The 19,385-nt window shown below is 41.1% G+C and overlaps 1 protein-coding gene across 3 annotated transcripts in view; it reads left to right on the top strand.

Moving 5' to 3' along the window:
• The window catches only part of ARNT2 (aryl hydrocarbon receptor nuclear translocator 2), a 108,457-nt gene that overhangs the window by 16,159 nt on the left and 72,913 nt on the right, over positions 1-19,385 (top strand). Inside the window, exons 1-4 of one of the 3 annotated variants that reach the window (XM_063345969.1) lie at positions 3,327-3,452; positions 9,453-9,564; positions 15,817-15,864; positions 18,978-19,022. In XM_063345969.1, the coding sequence (XP_063202039.1) occupies positions 9,455-9,564; positions 15,817-15,864; positions 18,978-19,022 (203 nt within the window). In that variant the 5' untranslated portion in view covers positions 3,327-3,452; positions 9,453-9,454. Of the gene's footprint in view, positions 1-3,326; positions 3,453-9,452; positions 9,565-15,816; positions 15,865-18,977; positions 19,023-19,385 lie in introns of those variants that run through there. The other 2 variants (XM_063345968.1, XM_063345970.1) reach the window with 2 other exon arrangements.

Genomic DNA, 19,385 nt, shown 5'->3' with positions numbered 1-19,385 from the left:
GGTTGTGGGACAGTTTGGCGGTAGCTGAAACAGTTTCACATTGCCCTTGAGGAGCAGGCAGGCTTTGGGTGGCTCCCAAGAGAGGACAAGCAGCAGAATGGGAGAAGGAATCCAGGTTTAGCTGTTCTGTTTTGTACATGTAGTCATGAGGATGGCCAACAAGGGACCTGACGTTGAACAAGGCAGGCAATGAGGAATGGCTGGATGAGAGGGGTTTTCTTTCTGTGTAGACAGAAGACCAATCTCAACAAGTCTTATCAATGCGGAGGCAGATGCGACAGAACTTGGACGTAACTGGAATCACAGTAAAGCTGATGGTACGGTGTTGTGGGTTGTTTTTTTAACTTCAGCTGGAACAAATTGAGAGTTACCCAGTTTGCTCTCTGCTTTTCTACTGAACAACGAGTCTTACCAAGCCCTTTTAACAAACAGTGATAATTTTGTGGGGCAGGGCCATGTGCAGGTGTTTTGGCTAATTCAGTATTATTGTGCTGGGCTTTAGTGTAGCTTTAGCTTGTCTTGCAGCTTCCACTTTACCTCCTGGTGTTCTACTGGCTGAAAATAAAGCAAGCGTTCTGTTTTAAAAAAAGGGAAAAAAATGTCCTGTACATGAATTTCTAATTGAATGCCAACCAAAACAAGCTAAATGGAACAGACTTGTTAAATGAAGAGTTAATGGACTGAGCACGATCTGTCTCTGAGAAACTTGAAGGAAAGTCATTACACATTATTATTTTTTCATCGTGTTTGTTTGCCCAGGCTGGGTGTGTGCTTCCACAGTTTTTGTGAGTTCATTAATGGGTTAGCTTTGGCCACTTCTGCATAACAGAACAGCCATATACGGTATTTGCTGGTTCTGATGCGAAGTAAAAATTATGGAAAATAACTTTGAATGTTACCTTCTGTTTCTTGCACACAACTTATAATTATGCAGTTATTTTTGGCAAATGCAAAATGTCAGAGGAGGAGGGAGGATTACCATTCATTTCAAATGGAAATGATGCATAGTTTGGGGAGCCTAATTTTTTTGTAATTTATTTAGAACTTTTGCCACATGTCACTGATAATATCAATGAAACCAGGGCAAATTAAGACAGAAAATGGTTAAGTGAAGGATTATGTTGTATCAGTGAATGATCATGTATGTAACAGCCTAAGTCCAGGTAGGGTCACATTCAGACAGCATAAAGGATCCTGCTGCTGTTGACTGGTTTCACTGTGACCCTTCGTGTAAACTAAGGACCCACCTCCCTTCTTATAATAAAGGTACCATCAGTCCTGAACCAGCCTTTCGATGCCAGATTTTCATCCTCTCTGCAAACTGGCCTTTTACAGAGGCTGCCCACCTTCCCTGCCCGATTTGCATGTGCATTTTCCCACTTGTGACTATTTATACCCAGGAGACGTGCTGAGTGCTGGAGGCTCAGGTTGTGTCTTCAATGCAAGGCTGGTCCAGGTCTTTGGATTTGCTTCTAGCCTGCTTTTTGATGCACTTCCAGACTTCAGATGCGAGAAGTGCTTTTCTTCTAATGCATTTGTCCATCAGAATTGTGGTGAAGACCTAGATGCTTTTCTGCTTGAGTTAAATCCCCCACTTCTGCAGTGTGAAAGACTTTGGAAATTTTAGAGCAGGCCGGGCACTTAGGTGACGGTTGTCATTCTACAGGGAAGATAGAAACCTTGTTTTAATTCTGAGGGAGTTTATTATTTTCCAAGACTAGAGACACGCTTTCAGAACAAGAGCCATGAAGGCCTCTTTTTTAATCTTTCCTCCTTATTTTGAATTCCAGCAGCCTCTGTTTTTTGAGGGGAATGGTCATAGTTTGGCAGGACTTGTCAGCAGTCACATGTGTTGGCTTATTAGAGGGAGCACAAGAAATAGTTCATCTAAGCCAGAGGCTGAATAGGTCGAGAAGAGATAACAAGGAATTATGAATGAGAAGTAGAGAAACAGCCAGGGAAAAATCCATGGGCATGTGTGAGAAGGTGAATTGCTGCCATGCCGGGAAGATAGCAGCAATGAAGAAGCAGCTACCCTTTCCCTTCTTCCCAGCCTAAGCTTAGATAGTGACGTGCATCTTCTGTCTGTGCTTGAAGTTGAATTTTTAGTCTGTAACAGTGTCTGCAGTAGGTGCAGAGGTGCGACTCCAGGTCGTCTTCTGGATCATGCTAAAGTCCATTGAGTTTATTCCGTTGGATATGGGTTTCAGCCATTCGGGCTGAAAAGGCGTAGGCAGCAAGCATGAATGTGGTCCACATCCTTTTCTTATACCCCTGGAAATAAAAATTAAGTATTGTTGATGTAGCATTCAAAATCACTTAGGAGTACTGTATGAAATAATTTTTGATGTTACAAATTATAAGATTGATATTTCCCCAACTGGGTTTTTGGGGGCCATGCTTTCTGCATGCCTAGTTTTGAGTGCTTCAGAGGACCCTGATTTTTAGTGTCGGCGGCTCATCCTGCAGGGACCTTTCTTGCATTGTCCCTCCAGCTGAGCACTTACAGGAAGAAATCCCCTAAAGTAGACTAAAACTCTCCTTTTCAAGCTCTACTTCTAATTCTGTGTCTGCATCCCACCTTCTTCTGCACATCCCGGTGGTGGTGCTGAACTACAGGGCACACAAAGAAGTATGGTTTCTGCTGAGATTTCAGGACTCCACAGGTGGGTTGTGTGGAGGCACCGTAGTGGTTTTCACCTCTTTGGCTTCAAAACCTGCTCTCCCAGTCTACTGATGGTAGATAGCCCTTAGGTTTGTTACATTGCACAAACTTTGGCATCTCCTCCAGAGTCACAGCAGAAAAGGCAGTGGGCAAGATAACTGGATTTGACCTCTGGACCACCAGTAAGGCCACTCTTTCAAATGGTTTGTCACGGTCTCTGCTGAACAGCCAGTCCCCCCCCAAAATGATCAGCTTAATCGCATCATCTCCCTACCCCCCTTCATGTATCTTAACATTCACCTGTGATGCAGGCAGATGATAAAGCTCTGATTTTAATTTTAAAAAAGGGAGCGTTTCTCTGGTAACTACTCACGGTATGCCCTCATTTTTCTCCAAGATTATGGGGGGGGGACCCGCCACCCCCCCACCCCAAAGTGCGGGGCATGGCGGTGGAGGAGAATTTTTTAAATTAAGTAGGATTTACATATTATTCATAAAAGCCCTCCCTATCTTAGTAGCTGTTTCTGGAACCTAAATGGTTAAAGTAGAAAATGTTAGTAATTTTGCTGCAAATAAATTGATCAGTATGCAAGACGGTTGTCACCGGCTGAATCATGGTCCACAGTTAAGGTAAACAGATCTGTGATGACATTTTCTGAGCAGAATACCAATGCTGCTACATTTCTTCCCAGAGGTTTCTGACACTTCTTATGTGCGGATAAAATTGCTCTCCAAGAAGGTTTTGTTCACAGGAAAGAAATAGCGTCTTTGTAAGTCTTCCTTAAAGGTGGGATTTATTATATTTCCTGATCTAGTTGTTATTGTAATTGTGTTAAGAGCATGGAAAGGAATGTTTTTTGCTTTTCTGCCTATCCTCTCTATACAGGAGGTTTTTCTGATGTGGAGTCTATTTAAAGTATCTGTCAATGGAATGCAAGTAAAACAGTGTTAACAGAGTTATCAGGAACAATGAAAATGTTCTATTTTTTTATATTCTCTTAGAGTGCGCTCTGGTTTATAAGCCCCGTAGGTAACATGTAAAAGCAGTGACTGAATATACAGCTAGGTTTTAGCATAGGTGCTTCTGTGGAATATTTTTGGCTACATGATGGCTTCATATTTTCATCGGCATATCTAAAGTAAGAGATACGATTTGGTTTATTCTTAAATGTCTCTGTGCCAGGCAGAAATTTGCAATTGACTGCAATCAAACCTTTTTGCTGAGATGCATCTAACTCCCCTATGACTTCAGGGTATGGAAAAATACAGTTTCCAAAGAAGTTTTTGAAATCTGCTTTCTTAAAACATTTAAAATTTCTGTGTACGGTGCTGCTCAAGGGAGAGGGCACATTCGTAATTCTGTATTTAGCCTTAGATCCAATTTACTTGGAGGTGATTGACATCTCAGCCATTCTATGGATTAGCGGCTGGAAATCTGTCACACTTGTATTGATAAAAGTAGAATCTCGTTCATTTAATCAGATGCCGGTATCTGACTTTAATCCTCTTTATTACAGTAGATACTGAAGGATAAAAGAGCCCTATGGAGAGCACGCTCAGTGGTACCTGACATGTAATAGCAAACCTGGAACTAGTCATTAAAGTTAATATTCAAAGTCCGTTGAAGTCAGTGAAAGCATTTCTCCGGTGGGCTCCAGGGTTAAACCTGTCCTTGTCGGTGCCTGGCTTGTGTCCGTGAGGGGAGCGTAGCCTGGCATGCCCGAAGGGCTGAAAATAGCAGGGGCAATAGGACCTTTTGTAAGATGGACTTACAAAGTCTTGTCATGCACAGCGTCTGGTTGTATTTCAAAGCTTCGCAGCAAGATGTACGGCTGTGATTTCTGGAGGGGAGCAGAGCGGGAGACGCCATCTCCGGAGCCGGGGAGACACCTGGCCAAAGAGCCGGGCTTCCCTGGGGGGTGGCCCAGCAAGTCGCAAATGCCTGTCGGAGATGAGTCAGAGCTGCATTTCAGGCGGTGGGTCTGAGGTGGGGCTTGAGATTTAAAGTTTGGGCTTACGAGCCGTGGTTTAATAATTCTCTGCCTAAAAAGAGAAGTCCAGGTTCATCCCAGAGTGTTGCACCATCGAGTAATTCTTGCTGTGATTGTGGTTCACATGCACTTTCAAGGTATCCGTGTGCAGCATTTAGCTTGCTTTTTGTGCACAGTAGCTGTATTTTGTACGGATCTCTATAACAAAATTTGAGAAGAACATGGAACTTATTGGGAATAAATCCCTGTATTTTATCCCTATATTTTTAATGTACCTTTGCAGATTGTCCTTTATTTCAAAAAGATCCCTGAATATTTTGGGGGTGACCTACGTGTGGCGTTGGAGGAAAGTGTAATATCCAAGCTCGAAGTGTTCATCAGTGAAATTAATTCTGGACAGAAATGGAGGGAGTAATTCTGCTGCTTTTATGTTGAGCACTGACGTTGTCCCTGGATTAGTGTGGCTCCTCAGGGACCCCCAAGATGAACAGGAGTATCAGTGGCAGGATCAGGCCTGTGCCCAGGCACGACAGCGATAAGACAAGAGCTGTTAGGTGTCATCTAACTGGAAGAATATCCACTAAAGACTATGAGCGTTGTGCTGGATTTTGTTTTAGTAGCGTTTATGTGTTCTTTGGCAGATCTCTAGGTAACTTTCTAACTTTGAAATTAAATACGGTGTGTATTTTTGCAGCAGCAAAGTGATTTCTATTTGACACTAAGGAACTTCCTTTAAATAATTCTTTTTCGGAACACTGCCTTGGTGGTTACAGATTATTTTCATGAACGTTCAGCCTGACCTTGTTTTACTTTCTGAACATTGTACCCTTATGCTCATGTTTTAATTTTGGGTAAAGCAAGCAACACTTGTTTTATTTCTGTTGGCAGAAGGAAAGTCCACTCTCAGAAGGTCCAATCTCAGAAAGAGAACAGCTTGTTTCCTAATGTTCATTGCTGCTGAAACACTTCTGTCAACATCAGTGTTAACATCTGTCTGGACATGAGTGTAGATGAGCCTGGAAACGGGATCTTTATGATTGTTAACCCAGCATATCCTTTTTTTTTTTTTTTAAAGAAATATATAACCAGCTTGACACCTACTTCTGCAGTGCTGGCCTTTCATGCTAGTTTATGCTACAACAGGATAGTTCATTTACTTTCAAGGGGCTGCCCCAAATTTATGTTGATGTAACTTCACACAGTTGCAGGTTACCCTTCTGATTTTTTTTTCTTTAGGTCTGTGTCTGATGCACATGCTTTTTTGCACACGCTTTTTTCTTTTTTTTTTTTTTATGGTATTACCCTGCTCCCTGGGGTACCTCTCTACCAGAATATTTCTATCTGAGATTCCAGTCTATGGGTGTCTTTTTTACTCTGTCTCTCCTGTTTTCTTCCTGGAGTATGCACAGACAGGTAACTTCTCAGGTGCTTAGTCAGAGAAGCAGCTGACTGTTCCATCATGTTTTTCTTCTGTCTCTGCCTTCCCCGATTTTTTGAGATGACGTGTTTCTACTTTTCTGACCGGCCCTTTTTTCTAAATGTAAAAATATCACCAGAGATGAGGTCCTTTGATGCATACAGATGAGTAGGGATGGAAATAATTTGGGAAGCAGCTCAGATCCATTCCATGGTCTTCTCCAGAAGTTCCGCAGCCTGCAGCAGGGAGCTGCTCTGTGTTTCTTGTGTTGCTTGTATTTCTGCAGAACCATCCAACGTTGATACGGCTTCCAACACCCAGCTGGCTGCAGCTGAGCAATGGGGTCACTTTGTCAGCTCTGTCCCTGTAGCGCTCTGGTGTCACTATTTCGGCACTGTGTGAGGTGCTTCAGGGCTGCTCAGGCTGCTCTTGCTGAGGCAGGTCAGGTTCTAGGTGCTCCATGCTCCATGGTGGTGTTGCCCTTGGAGTTGCTTTCTTTGCTGTATTTGCTATGTGGCTTGAAAGAGACCCAACCCTCTTGGTTTCTCCATCTGCAAAACTTTATTTTTCTCAGGAAAGAAATCTTGGAAAGCTGATTGCTTTTGATGGCAGTGTATGTCCACCCTCGATGGTCTTATGAACGCTTCAGTAGGTCACACAATGGCTGGTGTCTCTTTGACATGGGAAACTGAAGTGCAAAGTTAAATTGCGTGCCGTACGCATTGATGTATGTGCAGGTCTGTCACACCTTCGGACTGTTGTGTAATGGCAAGTTTTCTGATGTGAAGAGCCTGAAGCTTTCCTCCCTCATAGATGAGCTTTCACATGGATTATTGTGTGTGGATCCCCTGATTATTTTATTTTTTTCTTCTTGTGCTTATATCAGGGACATGGAAATTTTTGAAGATACCCTTTTAGTGGTCAGCGCAATGAGCTTGGTTTTGTTCTTCCGGGTCTGTGAAGATATATTTGAAGGCTGTTTTGTGTAAGAAGTTTTAGTCATTGTGCTGTTTTCCATGTGCCATTCTAGAGATACAAGATACCTACACAGTAACTCTTCAGCTTATAGTCAGATGATCTATTTGTTGCAGAATTTTTTCTTTCAGCTGTTTTTGGACACTGATAAAACTGAGCCTCTGGTTTGGCCATTCCTCTAGCCTTTTTTTTCTTCTTTTTTTCTTATAAAAAATACACAGTTTCTGTTTTTCCTTACTACTTGAAACTTGCTAACTACCCTTGTCTCTTATGTCTGCATACATTGAAGGGTGAACATAAGAGCAGAAAAACAACTCATTCTGCCTAGCCACATCGTCTAAATTGGGCACCTGATCAAAAGTATCTGTCTAGCTCTCCCTGAGTTGTCAGTGGTGAGAGGGATAGGCAGGGGACCTATCAAAAGAGGTTTACTCAACCTATTTTGGGTGCACCTCTAAGCAGGGGGTGCATAGTAGGTGCAAGGATGGTGCTTTGTTTCCCTTTTAGTGATCTATAAAGTTACCTTAAATAATTAGCTTTAGGTTTTAGACTTTGAAGAGTAGATGAATCTAACCATTGGCCTGGTTTTTCATCATCTTTGTCTTAGATTGAGGAAAATGAGGTTACAAGAACAGCTCATTGCAATTACAAATACGGTATTGTTAAAATACTGCTCAGAGTTGGCCTGAAATTGTTTTACAATTACTACTTAAAAAAAAAAGTGATCTTCTTGATGATCTATACTAAAATGTGTTTCTGAGTGACAGGCACACTTTACAGGTAGATTTATTATGATTTTTACCATCTGCTTTAATAAATAAGTGAGCAGAGCATTTCAAAATGACCTTCGGTTCTATCCATGAAATGTGAGTGTGAATGTTCCGAGTGAATTATTGGCATTAGACCGCTAAGGGTACTTATTCGGGAAATACTGCTTTACCAGTTGTTTGGATGCTCATGCTTTTATTTGTATGGAAATGTGCTAAAATACATTAACATAGTGTTTCCACATAGCAGCAGCTTTAGACGCAGCGAGACTTTCCGTGGTGTGGTGTTGTAGGTAGAGATCTCATTCTTTGTCCTTGCACACTTTGTTGAAAAATATTGGGTGACTACTTTGCTCTGTTGCTTTTTAGTTGAAAAGGAGGTAATAAAAGTAAATGCACTAGAAGGAAATCATGAAATCAGTGAACAGATAAAATGTTATTATTTGAAATGCATAATGCTGCATAATGGATTTATATAAAGTGTGGCAGAAATGAAGCGCTCTCCAAACACCAGGAAAGAACTTGGATTCCTGTTTCCATGATTGAAGTTCTTTTGTACTTACCTGTTGGGAAAAAATAGCAGGCTTTTAAAAAAGATTTGCTTTCTGTTAGTAAATATATTTATCTGTAGCTCCAGATACTCCGCCAAGTTTAAAAAAAGAAGAAAAGTTGGAAGGAGGATGCATTTTCTTTCAAGATAATTAAATGTTGTGACTGTAGATTTTACCTCCAGAGTGAATAAAGTATAGCTGCGTTAAAAGAGTTTTAATTGCTTACATAGTTTACAAGAGTCGCACAGAGGCAAAACGTGCCTAATCCATGGGATAGTATAAATACATTATATTCCACTTTTCTTTTTTGAAGTGTAATGAACTGTTATTAATAGGTTGTAAAAGTACGTGCCATTAGTGGTCTGAAACTGTTGTGCAAGCTGTGCTCTTGCCGTTCCTCAGATCGGAGTTTTGAGGTTTGAAGATCTCATAAACCTGTGGCTATACCCGGAGCATTGGCAGAGGGATGAATGTCAGCCTGGATTTTGGGCTCGGTTCTGCCCTGCAAAGCACCACACAGAAATACAGGAAGCCATGGAGCTCTACTGAGTTTGGTCTGGTCCTCTGAATGCCACCAGAATAAAAAGCAGTGTCACCTGATGATTCATCCCGGCTTTAAACTCTTGACCCCGCTGGCAAACTGACAAGTTTTTAAAGTTTTATTTTCCTTGGTACCCTGGTACCATGTTCCACAGCTTCATCTGTCTTGGGAATTCAGCTCCTGCATTTGTCTACAGGGCAGTTTAACTACTGTAGAAGGTTGTTAGCCTTCATCTGACAGCTTCTCTGAGAAGTAAAATTAGAACCATTAGGTATAAATTGAAATACAGAGGTACCTACCTGTGATTATCTCTGTCTCCCAAGGCACTCGTAATGGCTATTGACAGAACTGGGCTTCTTTTAAGGGAGCTGTGAATCTGTTGGTCTTTGACGGGAGACCTTTTCCTTAGAAATAAAAAGGAAAGCTTTCTCTGCTTATTTTTGAAAGGACCTTTCTCTAATGTTGTCATCACAGGTTTCTCCTTGAAGGTAATGGATTAAAGGAATTTATTTTTTCCTTCCTCTTTCCCTACCTGTGCATTTCAGAAATGGCATCAGATATTCCTGGCTCAGTGGCCCTGCCAGTGGCACCAATGGCAAGTGGACAAGTGAGAATGGCAGGATCCATGCCCTCCAGAGGAGGAAAGCGCCGCTCTGGGTAAGCCGTCTCTGTTTTGGGTTTCTTTCCAGGTCTGAAACTGGAAATGACTGGTATAGAATAAACTGAAAATATGCCTATATGCGTGTGTTGATTGTGTAATGTTTGTGTACGTAAACTACACTATGGCATTAGTCACTGATGGTTTGTTTTTCTCTTCAATATATCTGCTCTTCCTGCAAGATCAAACTTTGCTGATAAGCGTGTTTGTTGTTTTGTGTGCTTCAAAAGACTTTCAGGTTTGGCAAAGTATCCACGAAGCGAGTTTGGATCCCGTGGCTGTTGTGCATGTAATGAGCGTGTGTTGCCTGCATCTGTTTAATCTCAAAAGGATTTATCACGTGAATAAATATATGTTTATATATATGCAAGATATGTTCTTACTTGCACATGCAGACTTGTCCAACTTCATTTGAAATTTGGACTTGGAACTTCTCAAATAAAAGTTAAAAATGTTTTCTTTATAGTCCCAGGTACAGAAATAGCAGGAGCAGTCACTCTTCAGGGATTGTGGTCTATGATATTGTAGGTCTTGCTGGAAATGCAGCCTCGTCTCTCTGTTTCTGGGAGAAAGGGCCTGCACTAGCTTGAGGGTTCTGCTAAAGAAGAAAATTAGTTTTATCCGATGACAGAGGTTGGTGTGGTGTAGGGATGGCTTTTCCACATCAGAGTTCTCTGTGGGAACTCATACTAATCCTCTGTGTTAGAAGAAAAGTGTATCAAGAGCTGCAGAGGGGCAGAAAATTACTCTCTAGTATTAACAAAAAAACCTGGTTTTATCAAAGGCTGATCACAAATACTGGTCTTTAGGTGATGCTTTCTCAGAGATAACTCTGGTCTGAGAGTGCCTGCCAAAGAAATGGGTAAGTCTTATATTTAGCCCTGATTATGACAGTGGTAGGGCTTAAGAGGATCGATAGTGTGAGTAAAATCTTCACTGATGGACACCTAAGGAGAAGACATCATTCCTACTGAAAGCTACTCTAGGGGTTGCCTGTTTTAGGTGTCTGCTCCAGTAACAGTGCCGGAGTCTCAGTCCTGCAATGAATTGAACAAGGAGAAGGTGGACCTTGCCTTGGACGTGGAGTTAAGTTGGTGTGACATGAACACTCAGGATGGTTGTTCTGAGGGGGGGTTCCTTCGGACAGGGTAATTTGGAGATTTACCCCTACTAAGTGTGCTTCCATATGCTGAGCTAACTTTAAGAAATTGGCCTGAGAAACTCCTGAGATCTGTCTTTGACAGGCATCACGTTTTTATTTTGAAACCGTTCAATGAAAAAGCCTTTTCAAACTTGCACTCAAAAGAGGAAACAAAACATGAACATCTTTTCATCGCTACATAACATAGATAAAGTTTTGTACTTTTGAGTTGCGGGGTAATTGATCTCTTTTTTGATCATAAACCATGTCAACTGCGAATACCAGTTTGCAAATTACTGTTACCAAGGGTTGGTGCTGCTGACTGTGAAATCTTCTGATTATATTAAATACTGATTTGATATTAATTGAAAGCTATGCTTTAACCGTTGCATTTTAAGTATCATCATCTATTTGCAAGAAAGTAGAGTGGGGGGGAGGGTGGGAGGAACATAAAATTGAATTATTTTAAATGTATTTAACATGCAAATTCAGTGAGTAAGACAGTATAGATTTGCTGTTATACCCAGATGGTGGCATTTCATCTGTGCACCATAGCTCTAAACTAATAGCCCTTCTCCAAGCCTCAGCTGAGGGTACATTTTTTTATGTTTTTTTTTTTTTTTTTTTTTTTTGTTCAGTGTGTATGTATTCAGACCTTGAGGGAAAGAAAGCCTGCTGTGTCTAATTCCTCCTAGCTTCGCTTTGAACAAAGTTGCAACTAACACTTGGTCCTTTCATGACTGTCCTGGTGATACATCTTTGTACACCTAAATCCTTGGGCATTTTTAGAAATGAATGCTTTGTGTCAGACAAATGTAGCTAGTGAACACAGTCGTCTTTTCCAGCTTCGGTTATCTCTGAAAATTGTTTCTTTTCTCATAATTGCTGAGGCAAGCTGGCAGAATAATTGCTGTATGGACTTGAATGTAGATCAGTTCAAACTCATTGGCTATCCAGAAGGTGTTTCTGCGGCGTAGGCATTTGGCTTCATTGACAGCTTGGGAAAATATTTTTCCTTTCTATAAATTATACCAAGGACTCTATAGGAAAAAAAATGACAGCCTAGTAATGCAGAAGATAATGCATTGATCAGTGGCTGCCTGAGATTAACGTAACGTCAACTCTTTATTTAACGTGATTTTTCTTTAGGTTTTGCTGTGTTAGAGGATATGGGGCTTTTTTTACCTTCCTAGGTAATCTGTGTTTGGGGAGGGCGGGTTGTGGGTTTTTTCCGGTTGGTTGGTTTACAATTGTGTTGGTTTTGTTTCAGTTCTGCTTAGGGCCTTGTCTTTCCTCTGAGCCGGAACTGTGAGATCTGGGGAGATGTGGGGAGGAAGAGCCCTCAGCCCACCATCTTCCCTCCCTTCCCGGCTGTGCCCCCCGTGTTGGACTGAACAAAGGGCTCTACTGCAGATCCCCGTCTGCCTCTCAGCTGCATCTGCTCCTCCTCATCCTCCCTGCCTGCCCCCTTCCTACGCCGTGTATTCATGGCAAGCCATCTTTTGACGTTTCTCGGGAATTTTACATAATGATTTTGTTGCAATATTCAAATCCTCTCTCGTCTCAATTTTTTAACCTGTGCAGGACCACCCTCTTGAGTTTTTTTGGTTTGGGTTTTGTTTTTTTTTTCGGTATGAAAGTATTTCTAATTAAAAACAAATATTTTTTAAAAAATATTTTTGTCATGGTATTTATGCTACCCACACATCTTTTGAAGAAAATGTATTTTAATAAGTACCTCATACATCTGGCCTTTTCATGATTGACAAGAACGGTGTGAAAGAGGAAAACAAGATTTATGCTGTCTCTTCAAAACAAAAGAGCATAGTGCAGCTCTTTTTTAAAGTCTCTTTAATGTGAATTTTAGATGAAGATGAAAGATACTCTTTCTGAAACTTCTGAAATGATGTCATTTGTCTTCTTGGAAGCTGCTTCTACTGTTTTGCTAATGTGCAATATATTCTATCTGAACAGAAGATCTTATCTGTCAGGGTATGAGGACTTTGCAATAATATTTTTATGTGTTCTGCTAGAGGTTACAACTGATTCCCTATCTTTCATTCCACCTTGCTATAGAGCACATGCAGTGATTCAGGCAAGACATTGGAATCACTGACTTTATATCTGAGATTTATTTTTTTTTCAGGTTTTGCAAGTTTTTTTTTAATTTTGCACAGTGAAATGTGAAATTAGGAAATGTGTTTATTAACAAAAATGGGACAGAGATACATTTGCTCTTGCATTTTTACAAATATTGACATTTTTAATGAATGTTATGTTTAATTTCTTATTTTTTTATAATCTTCTGTTTGGAATACAGTCAAGATTTTTGGGTAGTTCAGTAAAGCAAAGGCATTATTTAAAGATTTAGTCTGCCACAGCGTGGTATTACGCGCTGGGCACTCAGACTCTGCTGTGATGAGCCTGCTATAAATGTGGTGGGTATTACCTATGGATATTAACCCATTAAGTTTTTGTAAGATGAGAAGCTGGTACGCAGCCATCTGGATGAATAGCTGTGTTATTCCCGCCTGTTCCTTTGGAAGTAGGCACATAGCACAGGCAGCAGGATCGAGCAGTAAGCCGTCACCAGGGTCTCCGAAATTCTCTGCATTACATTCCAGTAATAATACACTAGACTAAATGCAGTAGAGCTAATATTTAATGTTGGCGGAAAAATCCATATCTTAGCATGCAGCTGGAGCTGTTGGCTGGAAGCGGAGAAAAGGTACCAAGGTACGGGATCTCAGTGTATTGGAGGGGAAGGAAAGGAGGTACAAAATTAATCCATGCCAAATTAAAGCAGTGTTTTATTAAATCCCTGAAGAAGAGGCTTTTCCCCATGGGTGTATATATTTTCTGCAGCCCTTTTCCACCGAGTTTGAAACTGGGGGTTTCTCTCAGTTGTGTTTCAGTTGCGGGTGAAACCAGTGAAGGATATGCTTGATGTGATGCTTCTGCCAGTGGTTTCAGGTAGAGCCAGACCAGTGCTGCTCCGAGCGTGCCCTCCGCTTGAAAACCAACATCTCTCCTGGAACGTTGGCTTTCACGTTTTGGGTGTAGGTAGCGTTGCAATTGAAATCCCTGGTAAGCTTGTTCTGGAATGTCACCTGCAGGCACGTTATTATATATGGGGAAGAAGCAGGTCGTTAAGAGGAGATCTTCAGCTAGATGATAAATGTTAAATCGCTGGGAGTATTTTATGTGCAGCAGCTCTGGGGAAATCCCGGCTGCTGGTGCCAGCGCTGGAGGCCGCGTTGGGGTGCTGGGTGAGTAGCAGGGACAGGGACAGGCGAGGGTGCTGCCGCTGGAGGTCGGTGTTGGTCTGCGCGAGGCAGCAGGGAAGTCGCTGGCTTTGAAACCGGATTTGGTGATAATGAGGTGAGCAAAAATGTAATTTATAGCGAAAATGATGATTGCATCAATCTTAACCGAATTAAATACACGTCTTTTCTGAAGGCCCTTTGGGGAAAATGGTTTTCCCTCTGCTTCCTCCAGAAATGAATAATCACTGTTACCATCTGGAAAATATTATTGTGACTTTTCTCATACCGCTTCCAATTCCTGTGCTTGTTTGCTGCCCTTGTCCTGGTTGTACGTAGATCGCTGTGACTCAGACACATCTTTTATAGGCCACTCTGTCTTGGTTATCAAAGTTAGGAAGCAAGGAGGTTTTGCCTGACTGGCACTCATACTTCTCTGTGCTGATTTAGTTTTAAAGACCATTTTTATATCATTGTTTCCACACTCTGAACATACAAATCTTGATTTTTAATTGGTAGGGGTTTCTTTTAGTACTGAGATAAATATTACTGTCACTTTGCAGGGTTTTTGCCTTTAATATGACATACCTGTTGGTAATAGGAACAGTGTTAGAGACATGGAATCTGTAATTGTATAAAGTTGTATTACACTGAAACCTGACAAAATTGTTTGCAAAACAAAACTATGATTTCCTATCTACACAAATTAAATTTAAGTGACTGATCTAGGTCTGTAAATCATACTAATGTATTTTCTTATTAAAATAAATACACTAATACAATAATTGTACATGATAATTTTGTATCAGCTTGGTTCTTAGTCTACCTTAATGGCAGAGTCACCCCCTTATAATTGGGATATATATTTGTCCACCTCTTTTTAAAGGTATAAAAATGTATAAAATGCTTTGGAAATTATACTATTGGATAACTTTGTAGTGGCTTAATATCAATGGGAAGGAGACAATCACACTGCCTAACATAGGAAACTAATTTAGGTGACTAATTTAGGAAGTTAATCTTCCTAGTCTCTCCATGGAAGAAGTGAAGAAAGAGGTTCCTGTGTTTTGTGGCTCCCTGGAGGAGCCTAACTGGTGGGCTGAGATTTGGCCCAAGGAAGAGCTCATCTCTTCTGCTGACTTAAGAAGGCGGCCTGGGACATAAACCAGGTAAGTTAGGTGCACAATAGACCCATAGGTCATTTCAGTAATGACCACAGGAATATCACAAAGCAGTTGTCATCTGCAGACTGCCTGCTAATGTGTGTGAAATGACTGGTAACACAGGGCAAGCCTAAAGAACGTACCGCAGTTACAATTGATAGCGGTGATGCAGGTAATCCTCTTAGCAGGGAGGCTGGGGGTTTATTCTGCTCTACCTTTAACGTGCTTTCTTTAGACTGGGGCAAAAATAGTGGCCTGGTGTTTATTGTGTGTACAGCTTTAGAACTTTATTTTCTTTAGCCTTAATTTCAGTCTGCTAACAGAGTGCACACTGATTTCTGTACACTTCTATCAGGCCTAAGAGGTATTACTTCTGACCGTCTCACAAGAACTACATTTGTTTAATATTTCCTTTTATTCGTTAATTTTAACAGTGCAGATTTCTGTGGAGAAGAACAGTGATTTATTACTTTCTTTTTTAAAAAAACTTGTATTCTTTGTGTTCCTGGCAGCGGATGAGCTACTTTTAGGGGGGTCTGGAGGATATGAGCAAGATTGAAATCTACAGTCGTTAACACCTCCAGTCAAAATATAAATCAAACAAGGTTGAGAACCTCTGGCTTCAACATTCATGTCACTATTGCCAACATCATGATTACTGATATGGAAATCTTGCTTTTACAGAATGGACTTCGACGATGAAGATGGGGAGGGGCCCAGCAAATTTTCAAGGTGAGCGTTTACGAAGAGTTGGCCAAATCACTGACTTCTTTCAGTGGAGAAAGACAGCTGTCTCACTACTCGTGTTTTAAAGTCAATACGAATATGGCTGAAGAACTTGCCAACAGCTTGACCTAAATTCTAGTTACTGTTTTTATCGGCTTCCTCTGCAAATTAGGCATCCTGGCAGAAATCTGCCTAATGTAGTTATTGGCTTACAAAGCTGACAGCGTGTGTGTCATAATTTTGCTCTGCAGTTATGTCAAATGAGAAAACTTGTGATTTTTAGCTTATTATTTCAACTGCTGTAGATGAACTTTGGTTATTTGACGTTGCTGAAGTTGTCTTTCTGCCACTGAAAATGAATTTTATTTTGAGTTTATTTCGGATGTTAACCGCTTGTTAAGACAATATGACAGATCCTTGAGGTCTGGATTGTTTTTTTAAGATTAAAGCTCATTAGGTACTATTAGGTGTAACTGAATAGTTAAAATTGCCAAAATAAATGTTAATTAACGTGGACTATTCTAGGCTAGAAATAAAAACAAACATTAAAGCATCATTGCCATTTTTTTCACTTTTCCTTTATTTTTCTGGTCACACTGTTTGCATTTTTTCATTAGAAACCAAGCAGCTGCAGTGGGGGGTAGATACTTTGAGACCTTCAGATAACTGCTGATTATCCAGATTGTAACTGCAGCTCTTTAGCAGCAGCCATGCTGAAACACAGCTATTACCGTAGGGTTTTAACACGATCTTCCTAGTCAGTCTGAAAGATAATTATGCTGAAGATGTGTCGTAACACCATATCATAACCCACCGGACAAGACCAGCAGCACCCCTGTTTAGCTGATGTCATTTACAGAAAGGGTATTCCAGTCTCTCTGGTGTTAAAACTGGTGGTCTGAGGGCTAGTCCTAATGTTTGCTAGAAGATACACGTTAAGGGAACAAGATTTGCGATGAATGTGACCTGATCTGTGCCTGCATAAGCGTCAGGGTTTCTAGGCACAGTGGTGGACGTGCCTTGGTCTCGCTCCATCCTGGTCTCAAGCCTTTCAAAGTTTGGTGGTGGGGAAAGCCAACAGTTCCGTTATTTTTATTGGAGAGGTATGCAGTGCTGTGCTTAGACTCAGTTGATTTTAGATGTCAGATCAAAATCTGATATTTAAGCCGTAAATGCTGTAAAACCCCCAGATTGTTCTGCTTTTAGAGAGTACAGAAACCAGTGCAGAGATGCCCAGGGCCATCTTCAGACATCCTCTACTAGTTGTGTCCTCCTTTTAGGACTTTTCCCTTCTCCAAATTGCTCACATGACTGATGCCTCACTTGTCTCAGTCAAAATGATTTGGTTAGCAAAGGTTCACTGTTTAAATGTTGAAGCTAACCTAGCTGGCTTTGACTGAAGAAGCATGCATGCAGAGAGGTCAGCTGGGAGACTGGAAGGGAGAAAAGGGTAGTTGGAGACAATAACATCTTCAGCCCGGCCAACCAGACAAGGATGAGTAGGCAAGCCCCGAGGCAGTGGGAGCACAGGAGGTAGTGGTGCTAGTACCGTACTCCACAGGAGTTAACACGCCTTGCTTCTCAGGGACTTCCAAGCCAGCTCAGGTATCTCTGCATGGCATCTCATCGTCACATGGAGGCGTGTGCATGGACTTCTCACATGACGGCATGTGGCCATTCCTCATTGAATCTGTCTTTTTGTTTAAAATTTTTTGGGCTCAGTCTGTTCTCTGGGCAGAGTCAAGTGGAATAAAGTGGTGTTTGCACTTGAATGTTTTGAAGGTGCTGGTGTTAAACATAACGTAGAAAGAGATACAGCTCAGGTCTCACTGAAGCTCACTTCAGAGTTTGAATCAGTCTTACCGAGGAAGGAAAATATGAAGCCTCATAGAGGAACTTGCAGAGTTGGGCTGCTTAAAATTAGTTTTAATTCATTTCAGAAGAAAAAAAAGGAAAAAGTTAATTATTAGGGTCTTAGAAGAAAAAAGATGCTTAATTATGCTGTATTACCTTGTTAGCTAATATAGGAAAGCATCATAGGCTCTCTGTTGTAATAGATTACATCATTTTGGAAAAGCTAATTGTAATACAAAATATCACTTGACTATTCTTGAGCAGTAATAATCTTCAATTCTAGAAAAGCCATTAGCCTTATTTCTGAAAACCTACATTTTCTGTTTCGGAACAGGCATTTTGGTCTGTCCAAAAGTCAGATCTTTTTCAAAAAAAAGATGTCTTTTTGTAACTATTCTATCAAAATCTAATTTCAAAGGATTAGTGTGTTTTTAGGAAAGGAAAAGGAGTAGCAGCATGTCATTTTTTTAGTAAAACGTCCCACTGCTGCCTGTCTCTGGGACAACGCTGCAGAAACAGTGAATCTTTAATCCCACGGAGAAAAAGTCCCATTGATCGGGATTTCCTCCACAGAGTTGCTGCCAGTACGCTGCCTGTAGCTGTGTGGGCATGTAACTTCTGTTGATTTGGGTAGGAACGAGGTACCTGTTTACTTCTAGGGATTTAAGGCAGTTTTAATTTCTTTATTTACCCAGCAGTTTCATCTGCCTGGCTGACTTTGGCCGGTCTCCCCAACAGGCGGTACAGTGCCTGTGCCTACTAGAGCTGTTTTCTGAAGGCATCCTTATATGATGCATTGCACTTAAGCGCGTGTCTCTGCCCTCCCATGTTATCTGTAGATCATCAGTGCCCTCTGCTGAATGGAGTGAGTTGTGGTTGCAATCTGGAAAAGATACAGCTCTTTCACTTCCAACACAGCAATGAATATTTCATGGGCTGCTGTCGATAAAAGCTCGGTGGTGTTTTCTGTAATGGTGCTGATTGTTAAGTTTCTCCAAGCAATGAGTGTATGTCAAAGTGTTTGCATAAATCCACTGAAACGTGTCTCCAACCTTTTTAAGTATACAAATGAGGCTTTTGAATCGGCATGGCTTGGAAGTTTCATCAGACTCTACGTTTTCTTTGCTTTATCATTCTCATGCCCTCGTTTTTCTTGCTGTTATTTGTAATAGTTTGCAGTTGTGAACCTCTTGGCTTTCTGCTGTGTGTTGACTGTCATGCAATGCATAACCCTTGGGGATTTACTTACTGTCCTTTGTTTCTAGGTATGATGGTGATCAAATCTCTGGTGATAAGGAAAAGTTTGCAAGGTAGGCGTGTTCTGTAGAGCTCTTCTGCTGAGAGAAAAGAGGGGGATGTTCGTGCCCACAAAATCTCAGTAGGTGTGCCTTAGTTTAGAGAGCTGGTTATTTTGTTTCTAGGTGGGACCATGATCAAAGTACTGCTGTCACAGAAAGGATGGCCAGGTAGGAAAAAGGAAAATCAAATACAGTGTGCCCCCATTTTTATTTTATATGATGCCATTCTGACTGATCAAAAGTCGGGAGGGTTGGCTGATCCAAAAATGCTTAAAATTAGAACTACTAACCCTGGACCTTAAGTGGGTTTGGATCATCTCCTGCAGTATCCTAAAATTTAACATCCCTCCAAAATTTCCATATAAAAACAAAGTT

The sequence above is a fragment of the Chroicocephalus ridibundus genome, chromosome 9, assembly GCF_963924245.1.
Source record: "Chroicocephalus ridibundus chromosome 9, bChrRid1.1, whole genome shotgun sequence".
Taxonomy (NCBI): domain Eukaryota; kingdom Metazoa; phylum Chordata; class Aves; order Charadriiformes; family Laridae; genus Chroicocephalus; species Chroicocephalus ridibundus.
The sequence above is the reverse complement of the archived record's forward strand: the minus strand, read 5'-3'. Positions and strand labels throughout refer to the sequence as shown.